Source organism: Pristiophorus japonicus, chromosome 24, assembly GCF_044704955.1.
Source record: "Pristiophorus japonicus isolate sPriJap1 chromosome 24, sPriJap1.hap1, whole genome shotgun sequence".
Taxonomy (NCBI): domain Eukaryota; kingdom Metazoa; phylum Chordata; class Chondrichthyes; family Pristiophoridae; genus Pristiophorus; species Pristiophorus japonicus.
Genome location: NC_092000.1, coordinates 9,352,721 through 9,371,714, shown reverse-complemented (window position 1 = coordinate 9,371,714; position 18,994 = coordinate 9,352,721). Strand labels below are relative to the sequence as shown.

General features: G+C 44.3%; 1 protein-coding gene across 1 annotated transcript in view; it reads right to left on the bottom strand.

The window, feature by feature from the left end:
* notch3 (notch receptor 3) overlaps nt 1-16,227 on the bottom strand; it is a 182,123-nt gene extending 165,896 nt beyond the window's left edge. Inside the window, exon 1 of the mRNA XM_070867215.1 lies at nt 15,898-16,227. Coding sequence (XP_070723316.1) covers nt 15,898-15,958 — 61 coding nt within the window. The 5' untranslated portion in view covers nt 15,959-16,227. The remainder of the gene's footprint in view (nt 1-15,897) is intronic.
* Nucleotides 16,228-18,994: the final 2,767 nt, after the last annotated feature.

Genomic DNA, 18,994 nt, shown 5'->3' with positions numbered 1-18,994 from the left:
TTACGTCCACCTGAGAGAACAGACGGGGCCTCGGTTTAACGTCCCATACGAAAGACGGCACCTCCGACAGTACAGCACTCCCTTAGAAGTGTCAGTCTAGATTTATGTGCTCCAGGTCCTGGAATGGGACTTGAACCCTCAACCTTCTGACTCAGAGGCGAGTCACTGACTTACTGAGCCAGAGCTGATACCTGCACCTGTGCGAGTGGACCCGACACCTGCAGGTAACACCAATGATGATGTTAAACCAATGATTTATTTTAAACGCACCAACTCCTCGCATGTATTCTGTTCCAGAATAACTTGATCAGCTTCAGTCTCCAAGTATTGAGAACACATCTTCCTCCTGACTCCACAAAGTTTCAATTCAGCTTCCTGAAAACTCACTGAACACACATAGAATCATAGAATGATACAGTACAGAAGGAGGCTATTCAGCTTATTGTGCCTGTGACAGCGCTTTTGATACAGTTATGCAATTAGTCCCACTCCCCCTGCTCTTTCCCCGTAGCCCTGCAATGTTTTCTCTTCAAGTATTTATCCAATTCCCTTTGGAAAGTCACTACTGAATCTGCTTCCACCACTCTTTCAGGAAGTACGTTCCACATCATAACTCGCTGCATAAACATTTTTTCGTGTCGTCTCTGGTTCTTTTGCCAATCACCTTCAATCTGTGTCCTCTGGTTATCGACCCTTCTGCCACTGGAAACAGTTCCTCATTATTTACTCGATCAAAACCCTTGATCATTTGGAAATCTCTATCAAATCTCCTCTCACCTTTCTCTGCTCCGAGGAGTACAACCACAGCTTCTCCAGTCTCTCCACATAACTGAAGTCACTCATGAGATGCTGAGAGGATGTTTCCCCTGGCTGGAATGTCTAGAACCAGGGGACACAGTCTCAGAATAAGGGGTCGGCCATTTAGGACTGAGATGAGGAGGAATTTCTTCACTCAGAGGGTTATGAATCTTTGGAATTCTCTACCCCAAAGGGCTATGGATTTTGAATTATTGTCATCTGTAAACGTTGAAATTCTGCCCTTTATACCCAACTCCAGGTCATTAAAATGTATCAAAAAGAGCAGTGGTCCCAATATCGACCCCTGGGGAAAACCACTGAATACTTCCCTTCAATGTGAAAGACAGACTTGGATTTATGTAGTGCTTTTCACGATCACCGGACCTTTCAAGGTTCTTTACAGCCAATGATTTTTGGAGTGTAGTCACTGTTGAAAAACCGTTCACCGCTACTCTCTACTTACTGTCCCTTAGTATATTCAAGGCTGAGATTGATAGATTTTTGGACTCTAGGGGAATCAAGGAATATGGAGATTGGGCGAGAAAGTGGAGTTGAGGTCGAAGATCAGCAATAACCTTATTGAATGGCAGAGCAGGCTCGGGGGGTTGTAGGGCCTACTCCTGCTCCTAATTCTTATCTTCTCATGTTCTTACCACTGGTACCGTTCCAGTAAACCTCTTCTGCACCCTCTCCAAAGCTTTCATAGAAGATGAATCATAGAAGTTTACAGCATGGAAGGAGGCCATTTCGGCCTATCGTGTCCGCACTGCCAACAAGCGGCTAGCTAGCCTAATCCCACTTTTCAGCTCTCGGTCTGTAGCCCTGTAGGTTACGGCACTTCAAGTGCACATCCAAATATTTTTAAATGTGGTGAGGGTTTCTGCCTCTACCACCTTTCAGGTAGTGAGTTCCAGACCCCCACTCCCCTCTGGGTGAAGAAATTTCCCCTCAAATCCCCTCTAAACCTCCTACCAATTACTTTAAATTTATACCCCCTGGTTGTTGACCCCTCTACTATGGGAAATAGGCCTTTTCTATCCACTCTATCTAGGCCCCTTGATCGTTCCTAAAGTGTGCTGCCCAGAATTGAACACAATATTCCAGCTGAGAAATAACCAGGTTTAGCATAACTTTGTTGCTTTTGCACTCTATTCCTCTATTAAGAAACCAAGGATAAGCCACAGGCTCTTTTAAACAGCATTCTTAACTTTTCTTGCCACCTTCGAAGATTTGTGTATGTACACGCCCAGATTTCTCTGCTCCTGCACCCACAATAAAATTGCACTATTTAGTTTATACTGCCTCCCCTCATTCTTCCTATTAAAATGGATCACGTCACACTTCACTGCGTTAAATTACATGTGTCGTGTGTCCGTATACTTTTCACCAGTCAGTCTCTGGCCTCCTGAAGTATGTCACTATCCTCCTCACTGTTTACTGCATTCCAGAGTTCTGTGTCATCTGTAAGCGTTGAACTTATGCCCTGTATACCCAACTCCAGGTCATTAATATACATCAAAAACCAGCAGTGGTCCTAATATAGACCCCTGGGGGACACCACTGTGTACTGCCCTCCAGTCTGAAAACATAGAAACATAGAAAATAGGTGCAGGAGCAGGCCATTCGGCCCTTCGAGCCTGCACCACCATTCAATATGATCATGGCTGATCATGCAACTTCAGTACCCCATTCCTGCTTTCTCTCCATACCCCCGATCCCTTTAGCCGTAAGGGCCATATCTAACTCACTTTTGAATATATCTAACAAACTGTCCTCAACAACTTTCTGTGGTAGAGAATTCCACAGGTTCAGAATTCTTTGAGTGAAGAAGTTTCTCCTCATCTTGGTCCTAAATGGCTTACCCCTTATCCTTAGACTGTGACCCCTGGTTCTGGACTTTCCCAATGTCGGGAACATTCTTCCTGCATCTAACCTGTCCAATCCCGTCGACTCTGTAAGCAAAGCATCTATTCTTTGAAGGCCTCCCATTGTTTAATTACTATTCTGCCAATTTTTGATTCCAATCTAGCTGGGCCAGATCCCTTTTCAACTCACTGAAATTTTCCCTCCTCCAGTTTAAGTATTTTTACACTTGATTGTTCCTTGTCCTTTTCCATAACTATTCTAAACCTGATGATATTATGATCACTGTTCCCCAAATGTTCTCCACCATTAAAACATGCTCCACTTGCCCCACCATTCCCCAGAACTAGATCCAGCACTGCTTCCTTCCCTTGTTGGGCTGGAAACACACTGATGAAGAAGGTTCTCTTGTACACATTTCAGGAATTCCTCTATCCCTACCCCTTTGAAAGAAAGACTTGCATTTATATAGCGTCTTTCACGACCACCGGACGTCTCAAAGCGCTTTACAGCCAATTAAGTACTTTTAGAATGTAGTCACTGTTGTAATGTGGGAAACGCGGCAGCCAACTTACGCACAGCAATGTGATAATGACCAGATAATCCGTTTTTTTGTTGTGCTGATTGTCCTTTACACTGTTACTATCCCAGGCTATATTAGGATAATTGGAATCCTCATTATCACTACTCTGTGGTTCTTGCATCTTTTTGTAATTTGCCTACAAATATGCTCCATCTGCCAGAAATCTCACAGATATACACACCAGTAAACTCAGTGGTAAACTCACAATATCATTAGGTTTAGAATGGTAATGGAAAAGGACAAGGAACAATGAAATGTGAAAATATCCACCTAGAGGAGGGCTAATTTCAGTGAGTTGAAAGGGGATCGGGCCTGTATGGATCGGAAACAAGTAAATAAGCCATGGGAGGCCTTCAAATAGGAGATATTTCCGGTACAGACTAAACATATTCCCAAGAGGGGGAACGCAAGCTACAGCTCCCTGGATGACTGAAGATAGAGAAAATGAAACAGAAAAAGGAGGCAGGACAAGTTAAGAAAATGACACAGGGAGGGAGCTGCTATGATCTGGAATGCACTGCATGAATGGGTTGTGGAAGCAGATTCAACAATAACTTTCAAAAGGGAATTGGATAAATGCTTGAAAGGGAAAACTTGGCAGGGATATGGGGAAGAGTAAGGGGAATGGTACCAATTTGATAGCTCTTTCAAAGAATCGGCACATCTACTGAAATACTCACTGATAGACACACCAGCACCTAGAATGAAACAGCACAGAAGGAGGCTATTTGGTCCATCGTGCCTGTGATCGAGTTATCCAATTAGTCCCACTCCCTGACTATTTTCTCATAGCCCTGCAATTTTTTTTTCCATTTAAGTATTTATCCAACTCCCATTTGAAAGTTTCAGGCAGTGCATTCCAGATCACAACAACTCGTTGTGTAGAAAGATGTTTCCTCATGTTGCCTCTGGGTCTTTTGCCGCTCACCTTAAATCGGTGCCCTCTGATTACCGACCCTTTTACCACAGGAAACAGGTTCTCCCTATTTACTCTTTCGAAACTCTCCATGATGTTGAACACCTCTATCAAATCTCTCCTTAACCTTCTCTGCTCTAAGGAGAACCCCAGCTTCTCCAGTCTGGCCACGTAATTGAAGTCTCTCGTCCCTTGTACTAAATCTTTTCTGTATCCTTCCTAAGCTGCGGTGCCCAGAATTGAACACAATACTCCAGCTGAGACCCAACCAGTCTCAGTTGCATTCTATACCTCCATTAATAAAGCCAAGGACCCCACACCCTTTTCATTTTTAAACAGCCTTCTCAACCTGTCCTGCCACCTTCAAAGATTTGTGTACATACACCAAGTCGCTCTCTTCCCGCAGCCCCTTTAAAATTGTACCATTTAGTTTGGGGATCTCTACTCTCACCCCCATATGTCAGGAGGATTGCAGCCAGAAGCTCTGTAATTTCCACCCTTACTTCCTTCAGTAACCTAGGATGCATCCCAACCGGACCGGGTGACTTTTCTACGTTGAGGGATACCAACCTTTTAAGTAACTTCTCTTTTTTTATCCTATCCAATATTGCTACTATCTCGTGCTACATTGGCAGCATCCTCTTCTCTACTGAAGACAGATGCGAAGTGCTTATTTAGAATCTTAGCCATGTCCTGCCTCCACAAGAAGATCTCCTTTTTGCTCCCTAATCGCCCTTTCTTTTGATACACTTTTACTATTTACAGGTTTATAAATATATAAATTGATAAAACACTATTATGATAGCAGCTAATCCATTCTCATGCTCTCTATTTGACCCTCTTGGTCCCTTTTTTAGATCTCCTCTGTACTGTCTGTACTCAGTTTATTATGAACCTTAAATTCATCATAAGCCTTCTTTTTCTGCTTTTGTCATCCAGGGAGCTCTAGCTTTGGATGTCCTTCCCTTAATGGGAATGTGTCTACTCTGTACACGAACCAACGCCTCTTTGAAGGCCTCCCATTGTTCAATTACTTTGTGCCTACCAATTTTTGATTCCAATCCACCTGGGTTAGATCCCTTCTAACTCACTGAAATTAGCCTTCCTCCAGTTATGAACAACAACTTGCATTTATATAGTGCCTTTGACGTAGTAAAACGTCCCAAGGTGCTTCACATGAGTGTTATAAGACAAAACAAATAAATTTGACACCGAGCCACATAAGAAATTATAGCAGATGAAAGAGGTCGGTTTTAAGGAGTGTCTTAAAGGAGGAAAGAGAGGTAGAGAGACAGAGAGGTTTAGGCAGGGAGCTCCTGAGCTTTGAGCCCAGGCAGCTGAAGGCACGGTCACCGCTGGTGGAGCGATTATAATCAGGGATGCTCAGGGGGGCAGAATTTGAGAAGCGCAGACATCTCGGGGGGGGGGTTGTGAGGCTGAAGGAGATTACAGAGATAGGGAGGATCGAGGCCATGGAGGGATTTATAAACAAGGATTTGTAAACAAAGTACTTTTACGCTAGATTGTTCCTTGTCCTTTTCCGTAACTATTCTAAACCTGATGATATTGTGATCACTGTTCCCCAAATGCTCCCCCACTGAAACATGCTCCACTTGCCCCACCTTTCCCCAGAACTAGATCCACCACTGCTTCCCCCTTGCTGGGCTGGAAACACACCAATAAAGAAAGTTCTCTTATACACATTTTAGGAATTCCTCCTGCTCTCTGCCCTTTACACGATTACTATTGGGATAATTGAAGTCCCCCATTGTCACTACTTTGTAATTCTTGCATCTTTCTTTAATTTAATTGCAAATTTGCTCCTTTATCTCCTTCCTGCTATTTGGTAGTCAATGGAAAACTCACTGATACACAGACTAGCACATCTACTGGGAAACTCACTGATACACACACCAGCACATCTACTGGGAAACTCACACCAGCCGGACAGCGAACTGAGGCACAAAGCAGCACATATATCGGAAGATGTACTGATACAAACAGCATTACATCTACCAGTAAACTCAATTATTCACAAACCATCACATCTACACGGAAAGAGTGATAAGAATGTGGAACTCGTTACCACAAGCAGTAGCTGAGGCAAATAGCATATATGCTTTTAAGAGGCTAGACAAACATGAGGGAGAAAGGAATTGAAGATTATGCTGATAGGGTGAGATGGAGAGAGGCAAGGAAGAAGCTTGTGTGAAGCATAAACACCGGCACAGACAAGTTGGGCCGAATGGCCAGTTCTGAGCTGTAATTCTATGTAAAAAAATACTCTGATACACACTAGCACATCTACTGGAAAACTCACCGATTGACAAAACAGAACATTGACCAGATTAGTCAATGAACACACACACCAGCACATGTACCAGGGTGGGGCCGATTAGGGGCCAAAAGGAGATTTTCCTGTGGGCATTGCTGAGGTCCTAAGTAAATATTTTGCATCTGTCTTCACTAGAGAAGAGGATGCTGCCAATGTCACAATAAAGGAGGAGTTAGAGAAACTGAATAGGATATAAATAGATAGAGGAGTTGCTTAAAAAGTTGGCAGCACTCAAAGTAGAAAGGCCACTGGGTCCGGAAGGGATGCATGCTAGGTTGCTGGCGGTAGTAAGGGTGGAGATAGGGGAGGCTCTGGCCACAATCTTCCAATTATCCTTAGATATCAGACTGGAGGACTGCAAATGTTACATCCCTGTTCAAAAAAGGGGAGGGCGATAAACCCGGCAACTGCAAGCCACTCAGCCCAACGCCAGTGGTGGGGAAACCTTTAGAGACAATATTCAAGAAAAAAAATTAATTGTCATTTTTGAAAAATGAACTAATCAATTAAAACCAACTCGTGTTTAACTAACATGATCGAGTTCTTTGATGAAGTAACGGAGAGGGTTGATGACAGAAGTGCAGTTGATGTTGTGTATATGGACTGTGTTTAATAAAGCATCACAGAACAGACCCGTTAGCAAAACTGAAGTCTATGGGATTAAGGGCAGTGGCTGCATAGATACGAAATTGGCGAAGAGACAGAAGCAGAGTGTCGTGGTGAGATGTTGTTTTTCAGACGGGAGGAACGTTTACAGTGGTGGCCCCTAGAGGTCGGTATTAGGACCACTGATCTTTTTGATGTGTATTAATGACCTGGACACACACAATTCTTTGAAGGTGGCAAGATGAGAAGGCTGGTTAAAAATATGGGATCCTTGGCTTTAAATAGAGGCAGAGAGAGTGCAAAAGCAAGAAAGTTATGCTGAATCGTTAGAAATCACCAGCTAAGGCCCCAGTTGGAGTATTGTGTCCAGTCTCTGGGCACCACACTTTAAGAAGGATGTTAAGGTCTTAGAGAGGGTGTAGAGGAGATTTACTGGATTGATACCAGGGACAAGGGACTTCAGTGACGTGGAGAAATGAGAGAAGTTGGGGTTGTTCTCCTCAGAGCAGGGAAGGTTAAGAGAAAATTTAATGGAGGTGTGCAAAATCTTGAAGCATTTTGATAGACTGACTACGAAGAAACTGTTTATGGTGGCAGAAGGGTCAGTAACCAGAGGACACAGATTTAAGGCAATTGGAAAAAGAACCAGAGGTGGGATGAGGAGAATTTGTTATTTTACGCAGTGAGTTGTTGCGATCTGAAATACGCTGCCTGAAAGGGCAGTAGAAGCAAATTCAATAATAACCTCCGAAAGGGAATTGGATAAATATTTGAAAAGGAAAAATTTGCATGGGTAGGGAAAGAGCAGGGGAATGGGAATAATTGAAGAGCTCTTTCAAATAACTGGCACAGGAACAACAGGCCAAATGGCGGCCTCCTGTGCTGTATTAGTCTATGATTTTATTAACATATTTCTGGACAGAAACCAGTAAACTCACTGATACACACACCCGCACATCTACTGGGAAACTCACTGATAACACACCAGCACATCTACTGGGAAACTCACTGATACACACACCCGCACATCTACTGGGAAACTCACTGATATACACACCCGCACATCTACTGGGAAACTCACTGATAACACACCAGCACATCTACTGGGAAACTCACTGATACACACACCCGCACATCTACTGGGAAACTCACTGATAACACACCAGCACATCTACTGGGAAACTCACTGATACACACACCCGCACATCTACTGGGAAACTCACTGATATACACACACCAGCACATCTACTGGGAAATTCACTGATATACACGCACCAGCACATCTACTAGAAAACTGATGCACACAGCAGCATATCCACCAGGAACTGCTCCCTCTCCTTACCCTTTACATTTTTTAATCAATCTACATTGATGATATTACTGTATTGTTTTAACATCCTTCTGAAATTTGCTTGCAAATTTTCTCCTCCATCTCCTTCTCACCATTTGGCACTCTGTGGTATACACCCAGCAGTCTAACAGCTCCTGTTCTGCTTCTTAACTCTAACCACATAGATTCTGTCTCTGAACCCCTTTCCAGGGCTATAACAGTACCTTTGATCAATACTGCCACCACTCCTACTTTGTTCCTTCCCTATTCCTGAATACTTTGCAGGCAGTAATGATAAGTTCCCATCCCTGACCTAGTTTGAACAATATTTCTGTTATTTCCACTATGTCCAATGATAACCACGTGGCTACTTGAGCCTGCAGCTCACCAACCTTATTTGTTCCGCTCCGTACATTGACGCACATGCACTCAAACCCCTCCTTAGCCTCGCTCCCGTCTGATCGCTCCTTTTTTTGGACTACCCTTTGTTGTAATGCTGTTTGTCCCTTCCAGCCCTCTGTGCATCTTGTTTCTCCTCTCTGATGCTTTATTCTGGTTCCCCTCCCTCTGCCAAATTAGTTTAAACCCACGCCCACAGCACTGTACCAGAAAACTCGCTGATACACACACCAGCACACCTACCAGTAACCTCACTGATACACCTGGTGTGCGACAGTGTAGTGGTTATGTTACTGGACCAATGATAATTGGAGAATTTGAATTCAGTTGAAAGAATCTGGAAATCCAGTATCAATAAAATGTTGGATTATCGTTAAAAACCCACTGGTTCACTAGGATTTATGTAGCGCCTTTCATGACCACCGGACATCTCAAAGCACTTTACAGCCAATTAAGTACTTTTGAAGTGTAGTTACTGTTGTAATGTGGGAAGTGCGGCAGCTAATTTGCGCACAGCAAGCTCCCACAAACAGCAATGTGAAAATGACCCAGATAATCTGTTTTTTTATTATATTGATGAAGGGATAAATATTGGCCAGAACACCGGGGATGATAACTCCACTGCTCCTCTTCAAAATAGTGCCATGGGATCTTTTACGTCCACTTGGGAAAACAGATGGGACCTCGGTTTAACGTCTCATCTGAAAGACGGCACCTGAGACAGTGCAGCACTTCCTCAGCACTGCACTGGGAGTGTCAGCCTAGATTTTTTTTGTGCTCAAGATCCTGGAATGGGACTTGAACCCACGACCTTCTGACTCAGAGGCGAGAGTGCTGCCCACTGTGCCACAGATGTCCTTTACGGAAGGAAACCTGCCGTCCTTACCCGATCAGGCCTATACGTGACCCCAGTCCCATACTAAAGTAGTAGACGCTTAGCCTAGCAAGCCACTCAGTTGTATCACACCGCTACACAAAAGGCCACCACCACCTTCTCCAGGGCAACTAAGGACTGGGCAATAAATGCCAGCCTTGCCCACGATGCCCACATCCCGAGAATGACTTTTTAAAAAACAAAGCAGCACACTTACCAATAATCTCACAGATACACACACCTCTGGCATAATTAGCTTCATTTTACGAATATATTTCAATTAGTTTAGTCATAATAGTTTGCGGCGAGGGGTATATATTTTTCTCCATCGCACGTGTTTGTTTTAAATTGCCAATTCTACCTGAAATAGCCCAGGTCTATTACTGGGTGAACTGTAGTACAAGATTCTATCTTAATATCCGGTTTATTACCTTTCGCTCTAGAAAATGTTACTCAGATGTCTCCGTGCCATGAGCCCTGATAAATGAAAACACATGGCCTTGGAGGAGGGTGGTACTGAGCAGACAGATGGAGAGAACATATGAGCAGGAGTCGGCCCTATGGCTCCTCCAGCCTGCTCCACCATTCAATAAGATCATGACTGATCATCGACCTCAACTCCGCTTTCGCGCCCGATCTCCATATCCCCTGATTCCCCGAGACTCTAAAAATCTAGCTCTCTCAGCTTTGCATATATTCACAGACTCTGCATCCACAGCCCTCTGGGGCAGAGAATTCCAAAGATTCACAACCCTCTGAGTGAAGAAATTCCTCCTCATCGCTGTCTTAAATGGCCGACCCTTTATCCTTGAACGGTTCGAGGACAGTGCCCTGGATGGTGTCATAAGCCTCCCAGTCATCAGGTTACAGAGCAAGGACTTACAGTGGGCCACTGTCCATTCCTTTTAAGGCAGAATATTGTTTGGCAGAAAAATAGGGGGCAAGTAATAAGTGGACAATGTCAGTTAACAATAAACACAAACTAGCTGGAGTGACAGTGGGGATATTCTTATTGTCCCTGTGTTTGGACATCCCTACTCTTGCTCACTGTCCAGTGACTCCTGCTGGAAGTGAGTCAGTGTAGATGCGATCTGAGGACAAATCTGGGCTAAGCTCGGATGCCACCTCCACCGTCAATTGATTGGCCAACCAATCTTCATCGCCCAGGCACACAAATTTCCATCAGCAACCCCAGCTTCTCCAGTCTCTGCACGCAACTGAAGTCCTACATCCCTGGTACCATTCTAGTAAACCTCCTCTGCACCCTCTCCAAGGCCTTGACACCCTTCCTAAAGTGTGGTGCCCAGAAATGGACACAATACTCCAGCTGAGGCCTAACCAGTGTAAAGGTTTAGCATCACTTCCTTGTTTTTGTACTCTAATTCATAAGCCAAGGATCACATATGCTTTTTTTTTTAAAAACAACCTTCTTAACTTATCCTGCCACCTGCAAAGATTTGTATACGTTCACCCCCGGGTCTCTCTGTTCCGGCAGCCCCTTTTAAAATTGTACCATTTTGTTTATATTTCCTCCTCATTCTTCCTACCAAAATGCATCACTTCACACTTCTGTGTCATTCCACGTGAGCAGTTAATAAGTTAAGGAACAGCTTCCTCAGTGAATGCAATGCGGGGGGGGCGGGAAGAGAGAATGCATAGCAGTGTTCTGCTACAGACATCTTCCAGTTTAAAAGACAGCAGCTGCATTTGCAAATAAAATGGGAATCGTTTTGCTTGGCAAAAATCGTTAGATCCAAGAACGGCCACTAATTGGTACAATGGCTATTGTCGATATTACAAGTGAGGCAAGTGTTGGAAAGTCAGCAAAAATCAAAGTGTATGGAACTGGAAGCAAGCTATTGACATGAGTAGGAGACAGAGAGTAGGGATAATGACAATGTACTCCGATTGGCAGGATGTGATGGGTGGAATCTCCCAGGGGCCTCAGCTTTTCCACTTTATTTATCAATAACTTAGATGAAGGCACAGAGAGTCGTAAATCCTAATTTGCCAACGACACCAAGTGAGGTGGCACAGTAAGTAGTGTAGAGAGGAGTATAAAGCTGCAATGGAACATTGCTAGATTAAGTGAGTGGGTAAAACTGTATCATGTGGAGTATAAAGTGGGAAAGTGTGAGGCTATCCGCTTTACACCCAAGGAAGATAGATTAGAGTATTTTCTATATGGTGAGAAGCTGGGAACTGTGGTGGAGCAGAGAGATTTAGGGGTCCATGAACAGAAATCACTAAAAACTAGTGGGCAAGCATAACAATTAATTTACAAGGCTAAGGGAACACTTTATCTCAATGGGGCTGGAATATAAAGGGGTGGAAGTTATGCTACAGTTGTATAAAGCACTGGTAAGACCACATCTGGAGCACTGCGTTCAGTTCTGGGCACCAGTGTATTCAGGAAGGATATACAGTATTGGCCTTGGAGCGAGAGCAGCGCAGATTCACCAGAACAATACTGGGACTAACAGGGTTAAATTATGAGGACAGGTTGCACAGACTGGCCTTGTATTCCCTCAAGTGTAAAAGATTAAGGGGTGATCTAATCGAGGTGTTTTAAGATGACTAAATGATTTGATAGAGTAGATAAGAGAGAAACGGTTTCCTCTGGTTGGGGTGGGGGGAGGGGTCCAGAACCTTAAAATTAGAGCCAGGCCGTTCAGGGGTGCTGTCAGGAAGCATTTCCTCACACAAAGGGTGGTGGAAATCTGGAACTCTCTCCCCCAAAAAGCTGTTCAGATTGTGGGTCATTTGAAAATTACAAAACTGAGATTGATAGATTTTTGTTGGGCAAGGGTATTAAGGGTTACGGAACCAAGGTAGATGGAGCTGAGGTACAGATCAGCAATGATCTCATTGAATGGCAAAACAGGCTCGAGGAGCTGAATGGCCGCCTCCTATTCCCATGTTAAAAGTTCAGGCGAATACAATAGATACGACAGAATATGAAGAGAACGGATCCCGGATGGGGCGAGGGGTGGTGCCACGGCCTGCTCAGTGCAGGGGCCGAGAGTACCGGGGAGTGGAGGCCTTGTCGACTGTCCCCTGATCACCGACAGCTCCCTCGGTGAGAGGCACAGAGGAAAAATTACACAGAATTGCGTAAAACTTACAGCAATGAGAGGGGATCTCATAGAAACGTTTAAAATTCTGACGGGATTGGACAGGGTAGATGCAGGAAGAATGTTCCCAATGTTGGGGAAGTCCAGAACCAGGGGGCACAGTCTAAGGATAAGGGGTAAGCCATTTAGGGCCGATATGAGGAGAAACTTCTTCACCCAGAGAGTGGTGAAGCTGTGGAATTCTCTACCACAGAAAGTTGTTGAGGACAATTCACTAAATATATTCAAAAAGGAGTTAGATGTAGTCCTTACTACTAGGGGGATCAAGGGGTATGACGAGAAAGCAGGAATGGGGTACTGAGGGAATGATCAGCCATGATCTCATTGAATGGCGGTGCAGGCTCGAAGGGCCGAATGGCCTACTCCTGCACCTATTTTCTATGTTTCTACGTTTCTATTTTAAGCACAGAAACAGACCATTCGGCCCAACTAAGTCTGTGCTCGTTTCCATGTTCCCCACCAATCTCCTTCCACCTCACTTCATCTAATCCTATTAGCATATCCCTCTATGGGGGAAAGAGAGAATCAGCACTACAAATGAATCTGTCAGTCCACTGACGGGTTCAGAGAGGTTAATGAGATGTCTGCAAGATGCTGACACATAACAGGAAGGGGCACCTAACACTGGAGTATTTAAGTGTTTGTTTTTGGTAAAAACAACTTGCATTTACATAGCGCCTTTAATGTAGTAAAACGTCCCAAGGCGCTTCACAGGAGCGATTATCAATCAAGATTTGACACCCAGCCACATAAATAGCTATTAGGGCAGGTGACCAAAAACTTCGTCAAAGAGGTAGGTTTTCAGGAACGTCTTAAAGGAGAGTGAAGTAGAGGCGGAGAGGTTTAGGGAGGGAATTCCAGATCTTAGAGCCTAGGCAGTTGAAGGCACGGCCGCCAATGGCAGAGCGAAGAAAATTGGGGATGCTCAAGAGGCCAGAATTGGAAGAACGCAGAGATCTCGGTGGGCTGTAGGAGCTTAGAGACAGGGAGGAGATATACCATTGATCTCTCCCCACCCCCCCCCACACCTTACCCCCATAGCTCTTTTATTCCCCCGACTGATGTATGGAGGAATGTGAAGTGTAATTTCTCAAGAGCCCTGGCATTCAGTGATTCGAGCGTGCAAAGGGGGCTCGGAGTGAGACACGAGGTCTGTCAATGGCTTCACAAACTGCAGACACAAAGCGTCATGTTAATGTGGAGAGGGGCGGGAGGGGTGCTTTGGGCCGGAGTTTCAGAGGGGGACTCCAGCACCAAGTTCAAAAGTCAGATTATTGGCTGAAGGACCAAATTCAACAACAAAAAGAAAACGAGACTGCATTTGAACCCCCCGCCACCCCCCTTCCCCTCTTCATGCGGGCCTCGTTAGACCAGAAAGTACCCTCTGGGCAACTTGTATAAAAAAAACACCCCACTGCCTTTTACTGAAAAAAAAGATCCAGGTCATGGATGAGAAGCAAAAACAAAATAATTTTAAAAAAATGACATTCTTTGCAAGAGCGAATTGTCTGTGCTGCCTGCCCCTGCCTCGAGGGACTGTCAGACAATGGAGTGAGTCAGTGTGCTCTGAATGATGTCCAGTGACAGACGGTGATCTTGCAAGGTCGAGTTTAAGCATTAATGTAAAACAAAACTAGATGCTGATCCCACACCTCTTTGTATGGGCTCCACCACTGGGGTTTGTCGCAGCTTGTGGACTGTTCCAGGGCCACCCCCCTCCCTCCACTGTCCCATACACAAAGACTAGGAGCCACTTGGCCATTCCATCATTCAGGGGGGCTGTGTGTGTGTGTGTGTGTGTGTGTGTGTGTGTGTGTGTTCAACTCTGGTTCCCAAGGATACCGAGATGTGAAGGATTACTCGGTGCATCAGCCCCGGGTCGCAAATCCCTACAGCCTTCCATCAGCACCCTCCCCTTGGAATCCCACCTTTTCATTTCAGACAAAAACAATAGTTTTATATTAAATTAAAAAAAAATAATTAATATACGAAGAGAGAGAGGGAGGAGCCCCCCTCTCCAGTCCAGATTCCCAATACAACTCTCTGCCTACACATGGCTGAAGGGCATACAAAAAAAAATCAATTTCTCAACTGGGATCAAACGGTTCTCAGCACAAAAAAAGCGATTATTTCGCACCCTAATCTTTCTGCGGTCGTGTTAACATCAGATGACAAGCAGCTGCTGAGATCGCTCCATCTCTCTGGGTTCTGGTTCATATTTAACAAAATTGAAGTGAATTCGATTAAGATTCATATATTTCTAGCCAACACGATTATTTTTGCCCCATCTATTTGCAAATTTCCAAACGGTGGGATTCGTTCAGCTTTAAAATAGATAAATGAATAACCTTTTTTTTAAACCAACTTTGATATAAGAGATTCTTTTTTTTTTAAAAAGCGCCCAGTCGGTACAACCAAACGCAACGCTGGCTTTGCCAGTTCAGTAATGATTGGGGAAAATCTGCATCTTGTGAAGTTAAACAGGAGCAATCCCCCCCCCCCCCCCCCCGCGTTAAACTGCACAACAAATGGTCAGTTGTAACATGGAAAGGCTACAACATTTAGAACGAGAGTTACATTGCAACAGTGCCGCTGTGAAATGTACATCAATCGTGTTCATTACAAGCTTTTCCACAAAGCCTGCGACCGCTTATTATTTTACAAGCCCAACTTAATTCACCCCCCAGGAACCTCGAAATAATAAACAGAGATGCATTTTTAAAATGTATGCACTGGGCTGCACTAGACAAAGGAATAAGAAAATAAATAAACTCCCCAGAACCTGCAACTGGAGATCAAAAGTTAGTTTCACTTGTTTAAACAAATAAAAGGTAACTTGTTGCAGAGAAGAGACACACAGTTGGGTCGCTAAGTCTGCAGCACTTCTGGCATCGCGCTGTATTGAAAAGCACTGATTTGCAACAGAAAAATCCCACGATCGTCTGGAAAGGACTTTTAAGAAGCAACATGCTTTCTGGTCCTCAAATTGTCCCTATTCACTGCAAGACCATTCTGCCACTCCTTGTAAGAAAGCCTTCTTTCCTTAAGTCAAGCCGTACCTCCACTCTCCGTCGCCAGCAAGAATCCCCAAAGTAAATTCCAGAGTTTTAAATTCCCCATTGCTCGCCGTTTAAAAGTTCAGAGTTTGCCTTCTTTTCCACGATTAATTTATACATCCATTCAAACGTGGAGCCCAGAAAGTCCTTGTTATCATGGGAGAGACGAGGGTAGAGGGGGTGGGGGGAAACAAAATAGTGGTGGTGGGGGGATTGGGAAAAAAAAGTGTCGGCAGAATCCTCCGTTCGATCCCCCCTGATCGCGCGGCTCCAAACTTCAGAACAAACTTTTTGAAAAGTTCAGCACCACAGGCTGCCTGGAGCGGCGCACTTTGCTGTATCCATCCGCGAGTGGTTTGGGGAGGGGGGGACCCTGTCCCGACTAGACTACGGCCGAATGGGAACAAGTCTCACCCAGGTCACCGAGTACTGAGCCTCACAAGCCCAGAGAAACCCACCCGGGAGGTTTCGTGTCGTTAAGTTCCTTTCTTTCGTTATAAAATCACTTGCACTACTTCTCCTTAAAGGGAGAAAGCAATTTAGGCTCACTGGAAAGTTTGCTGTGAAATATTTACAAAATATGCTTTTCAAAATATTTGGATCTATTGTAGCTTAAAATAATACGGGCAGGAGACTTGAGAGATGCAAAAGGGTTGACTCAAAAATAAATCTATTTGAATTTGAAATATGCTGCTAGAGCTGGACGAAGTTGCTCAACTAAGGATTCAATCGGCTACATGTTGTCCCTTGACTGTGATTAAATGTCCAGACCAGAGCTGTTTTGAATCGCGAGAAAGTTGGAAGAGCCTCATTCTGCTTCATTTTGCATCTTTAAAAAGTGAGGAGGGCCCCTTTTAAAGTGAGGAAAGCGTTCCTTTAAAAGTGTAGAGAGGGACCCCTTTAAAAGTGACAGAATACCCCTTTTAAAAAGTGAGGAGAGGATACTCATTTAAAAGAGGGGAGCGGACCCCTTTAAAAGTGAGGGGAGTGCCCCTTTAAGAACGAAGAACGCCACTGCGGAGGTATTTCCCTGTGGAGCCTGGGAACAGAGTGAGGAGATAAATCAGAAGAAAGGTTATTGCAGCAACATGGCGCTGCACCGCTCTGTGACTGAAACTCTGGGGTCATGTAACACAGGGCTGGGGGGAGGAAAGCAGAAACCACACCAGATTATCTTTTAAAGGAACAGAAAAAATGAAATTGGAGCAATGTTAAAGAGGGAAACGAAAGTTATCCATGAGAATAAAGACCAGAGAAGCTGATTTTCAACTTTTTAAGGAGTTGGAGGAATTATGCAAGTAATATTCTCCGAGAAGTCCTTGCTAAAAAATAGCATCAGATGCCTTAATGGCTCAGAGATGAAGTCTCCCGTTTCTAGGTCAGGTAGATCAGGATGCTCTGATTCCCAGCCTACGGTGAATAAAAGAACTCGACCAGGACAGCCGTAGAGGGAAAATTGACCAAGTTCCCACTCCTGATCACTACACGTGAACACCGAATCATGCCTTGGGCTGGGCTGTGACGTACTCCACAGTCGAATAGCCGACTGCCGCTCGGCCTCAAAAGGCCAGACATCAACAATGATGACCTGGGTAAAGTGCTGGTGAGCACCCAGTACTTTTGGAGCTGCACCCTAATGAGGGAGTCAATGTCTCTATAAGAGGGCTGGAGAAAAAGTTAAACTTGTATTTAAAAAACTTGTTTCGTTTTCAAGCTCTAGGCGCTGCACTGAGCCACAGCGATCAGGAAGGGTCCCTGGACTCCCCCCTGAGTTGGCCCAATTTCAGCCAGGGGTGTGGTATTGACTTGGTTGGGGCTCCTGGTTGCTATTTAGTGACCTCTGTTGGTAGGTGTGACTGTGCGTGGGCATTGAAAAACAGGAATGGGTTCCAACTAAGGTGCACCCATTAGTCGAATAGCCTGAAGACACTCATTAGCTAAGTTTCTTATGTTCCTGCTCCTGATTGCTATATGGTATATGCAGACACTTGGGACTCAGCTGTGAGGCCCTCCACAGTCAGCTAGCCTGCTGTTGACACCGTCAAGCCATACATGAATGACCAATAGCGTGAGGGTAACAAGTGCCTATCGAATCATTGTCATCGGTCAGTGCTGTGAGAAAGGTAGCAAATTGAGACAAAATGTTTTTTCTGAATATTCCATCAAGAAGTAGAATGTAGTGTTAGAGGATATTGTACCTATACATATTGCATCGCTGGGTGAAATTAAAATAACAATATTAAAATAAATCACCAATAAAGTTGGCATAAGCCACTTGAAAATCCTTTTCACATTAGTCGCAGCTCATCATTGCTACAGTATTTTTCAATGTGCAGGACTGAAGAGAGCACTTCAGCCCAAATCAGGTGACTTACTTGAGGTAAACTTAATCTGACAGTTGCCACTCTGCAGCCTTGTGTGTTATATACAGAATTCACTCCAATCTGTATGTTGCCCTCTTTGTGCTGTCCTATTCTCCAGCCTGTGGCCAACATTTACCTGTCAACCAAAATCACTAAAACTGAGCATCTGATTGCTGTTAGTGGGATCTTGCTGTGTGTTAAATTGACTGCTTGCTATGTTTCCCTGCATTACAGCAGTGATTCCACTTCAAAAGAACTTAATTGGCTGTTAAGCACTTTCGGACGTCCTAAGATTAAGAAAGGCAGTATGTAAATACAAATTATTTCTTTCTTAGTGCATTGCACTGTATAAAATACATTTGGGCTGCTACACTCTGGCATTATAGTTATTGCTCATTTTGTATGTTGCCTATTCCATACTTGCATCCATATTTCATGAAGTTTACCATGTTTATAAAAATGTCTAAATGTGAGAAACCTCTCTCTATGGTTCAGTGAGTAACTGAGCAACATTACCTGGTGTAGTACTGGGGCATACAGATCATAAGGTCCCCTGGTTCTATTTTCAATCTCTGCTGATTTCTATGTAGGCTGAAATTGTGCCACTGTAACTAGCCCCGAGAACTCGTGCTTAGGGGTGGGGTGAATAAAATCTGTCCGCATTCCCATTCCTGATTATAGGCGCAGCTATGGCTCAAGTGGGTTAACACTCTACTTCTGAGTCAGAAGGTCGTGGG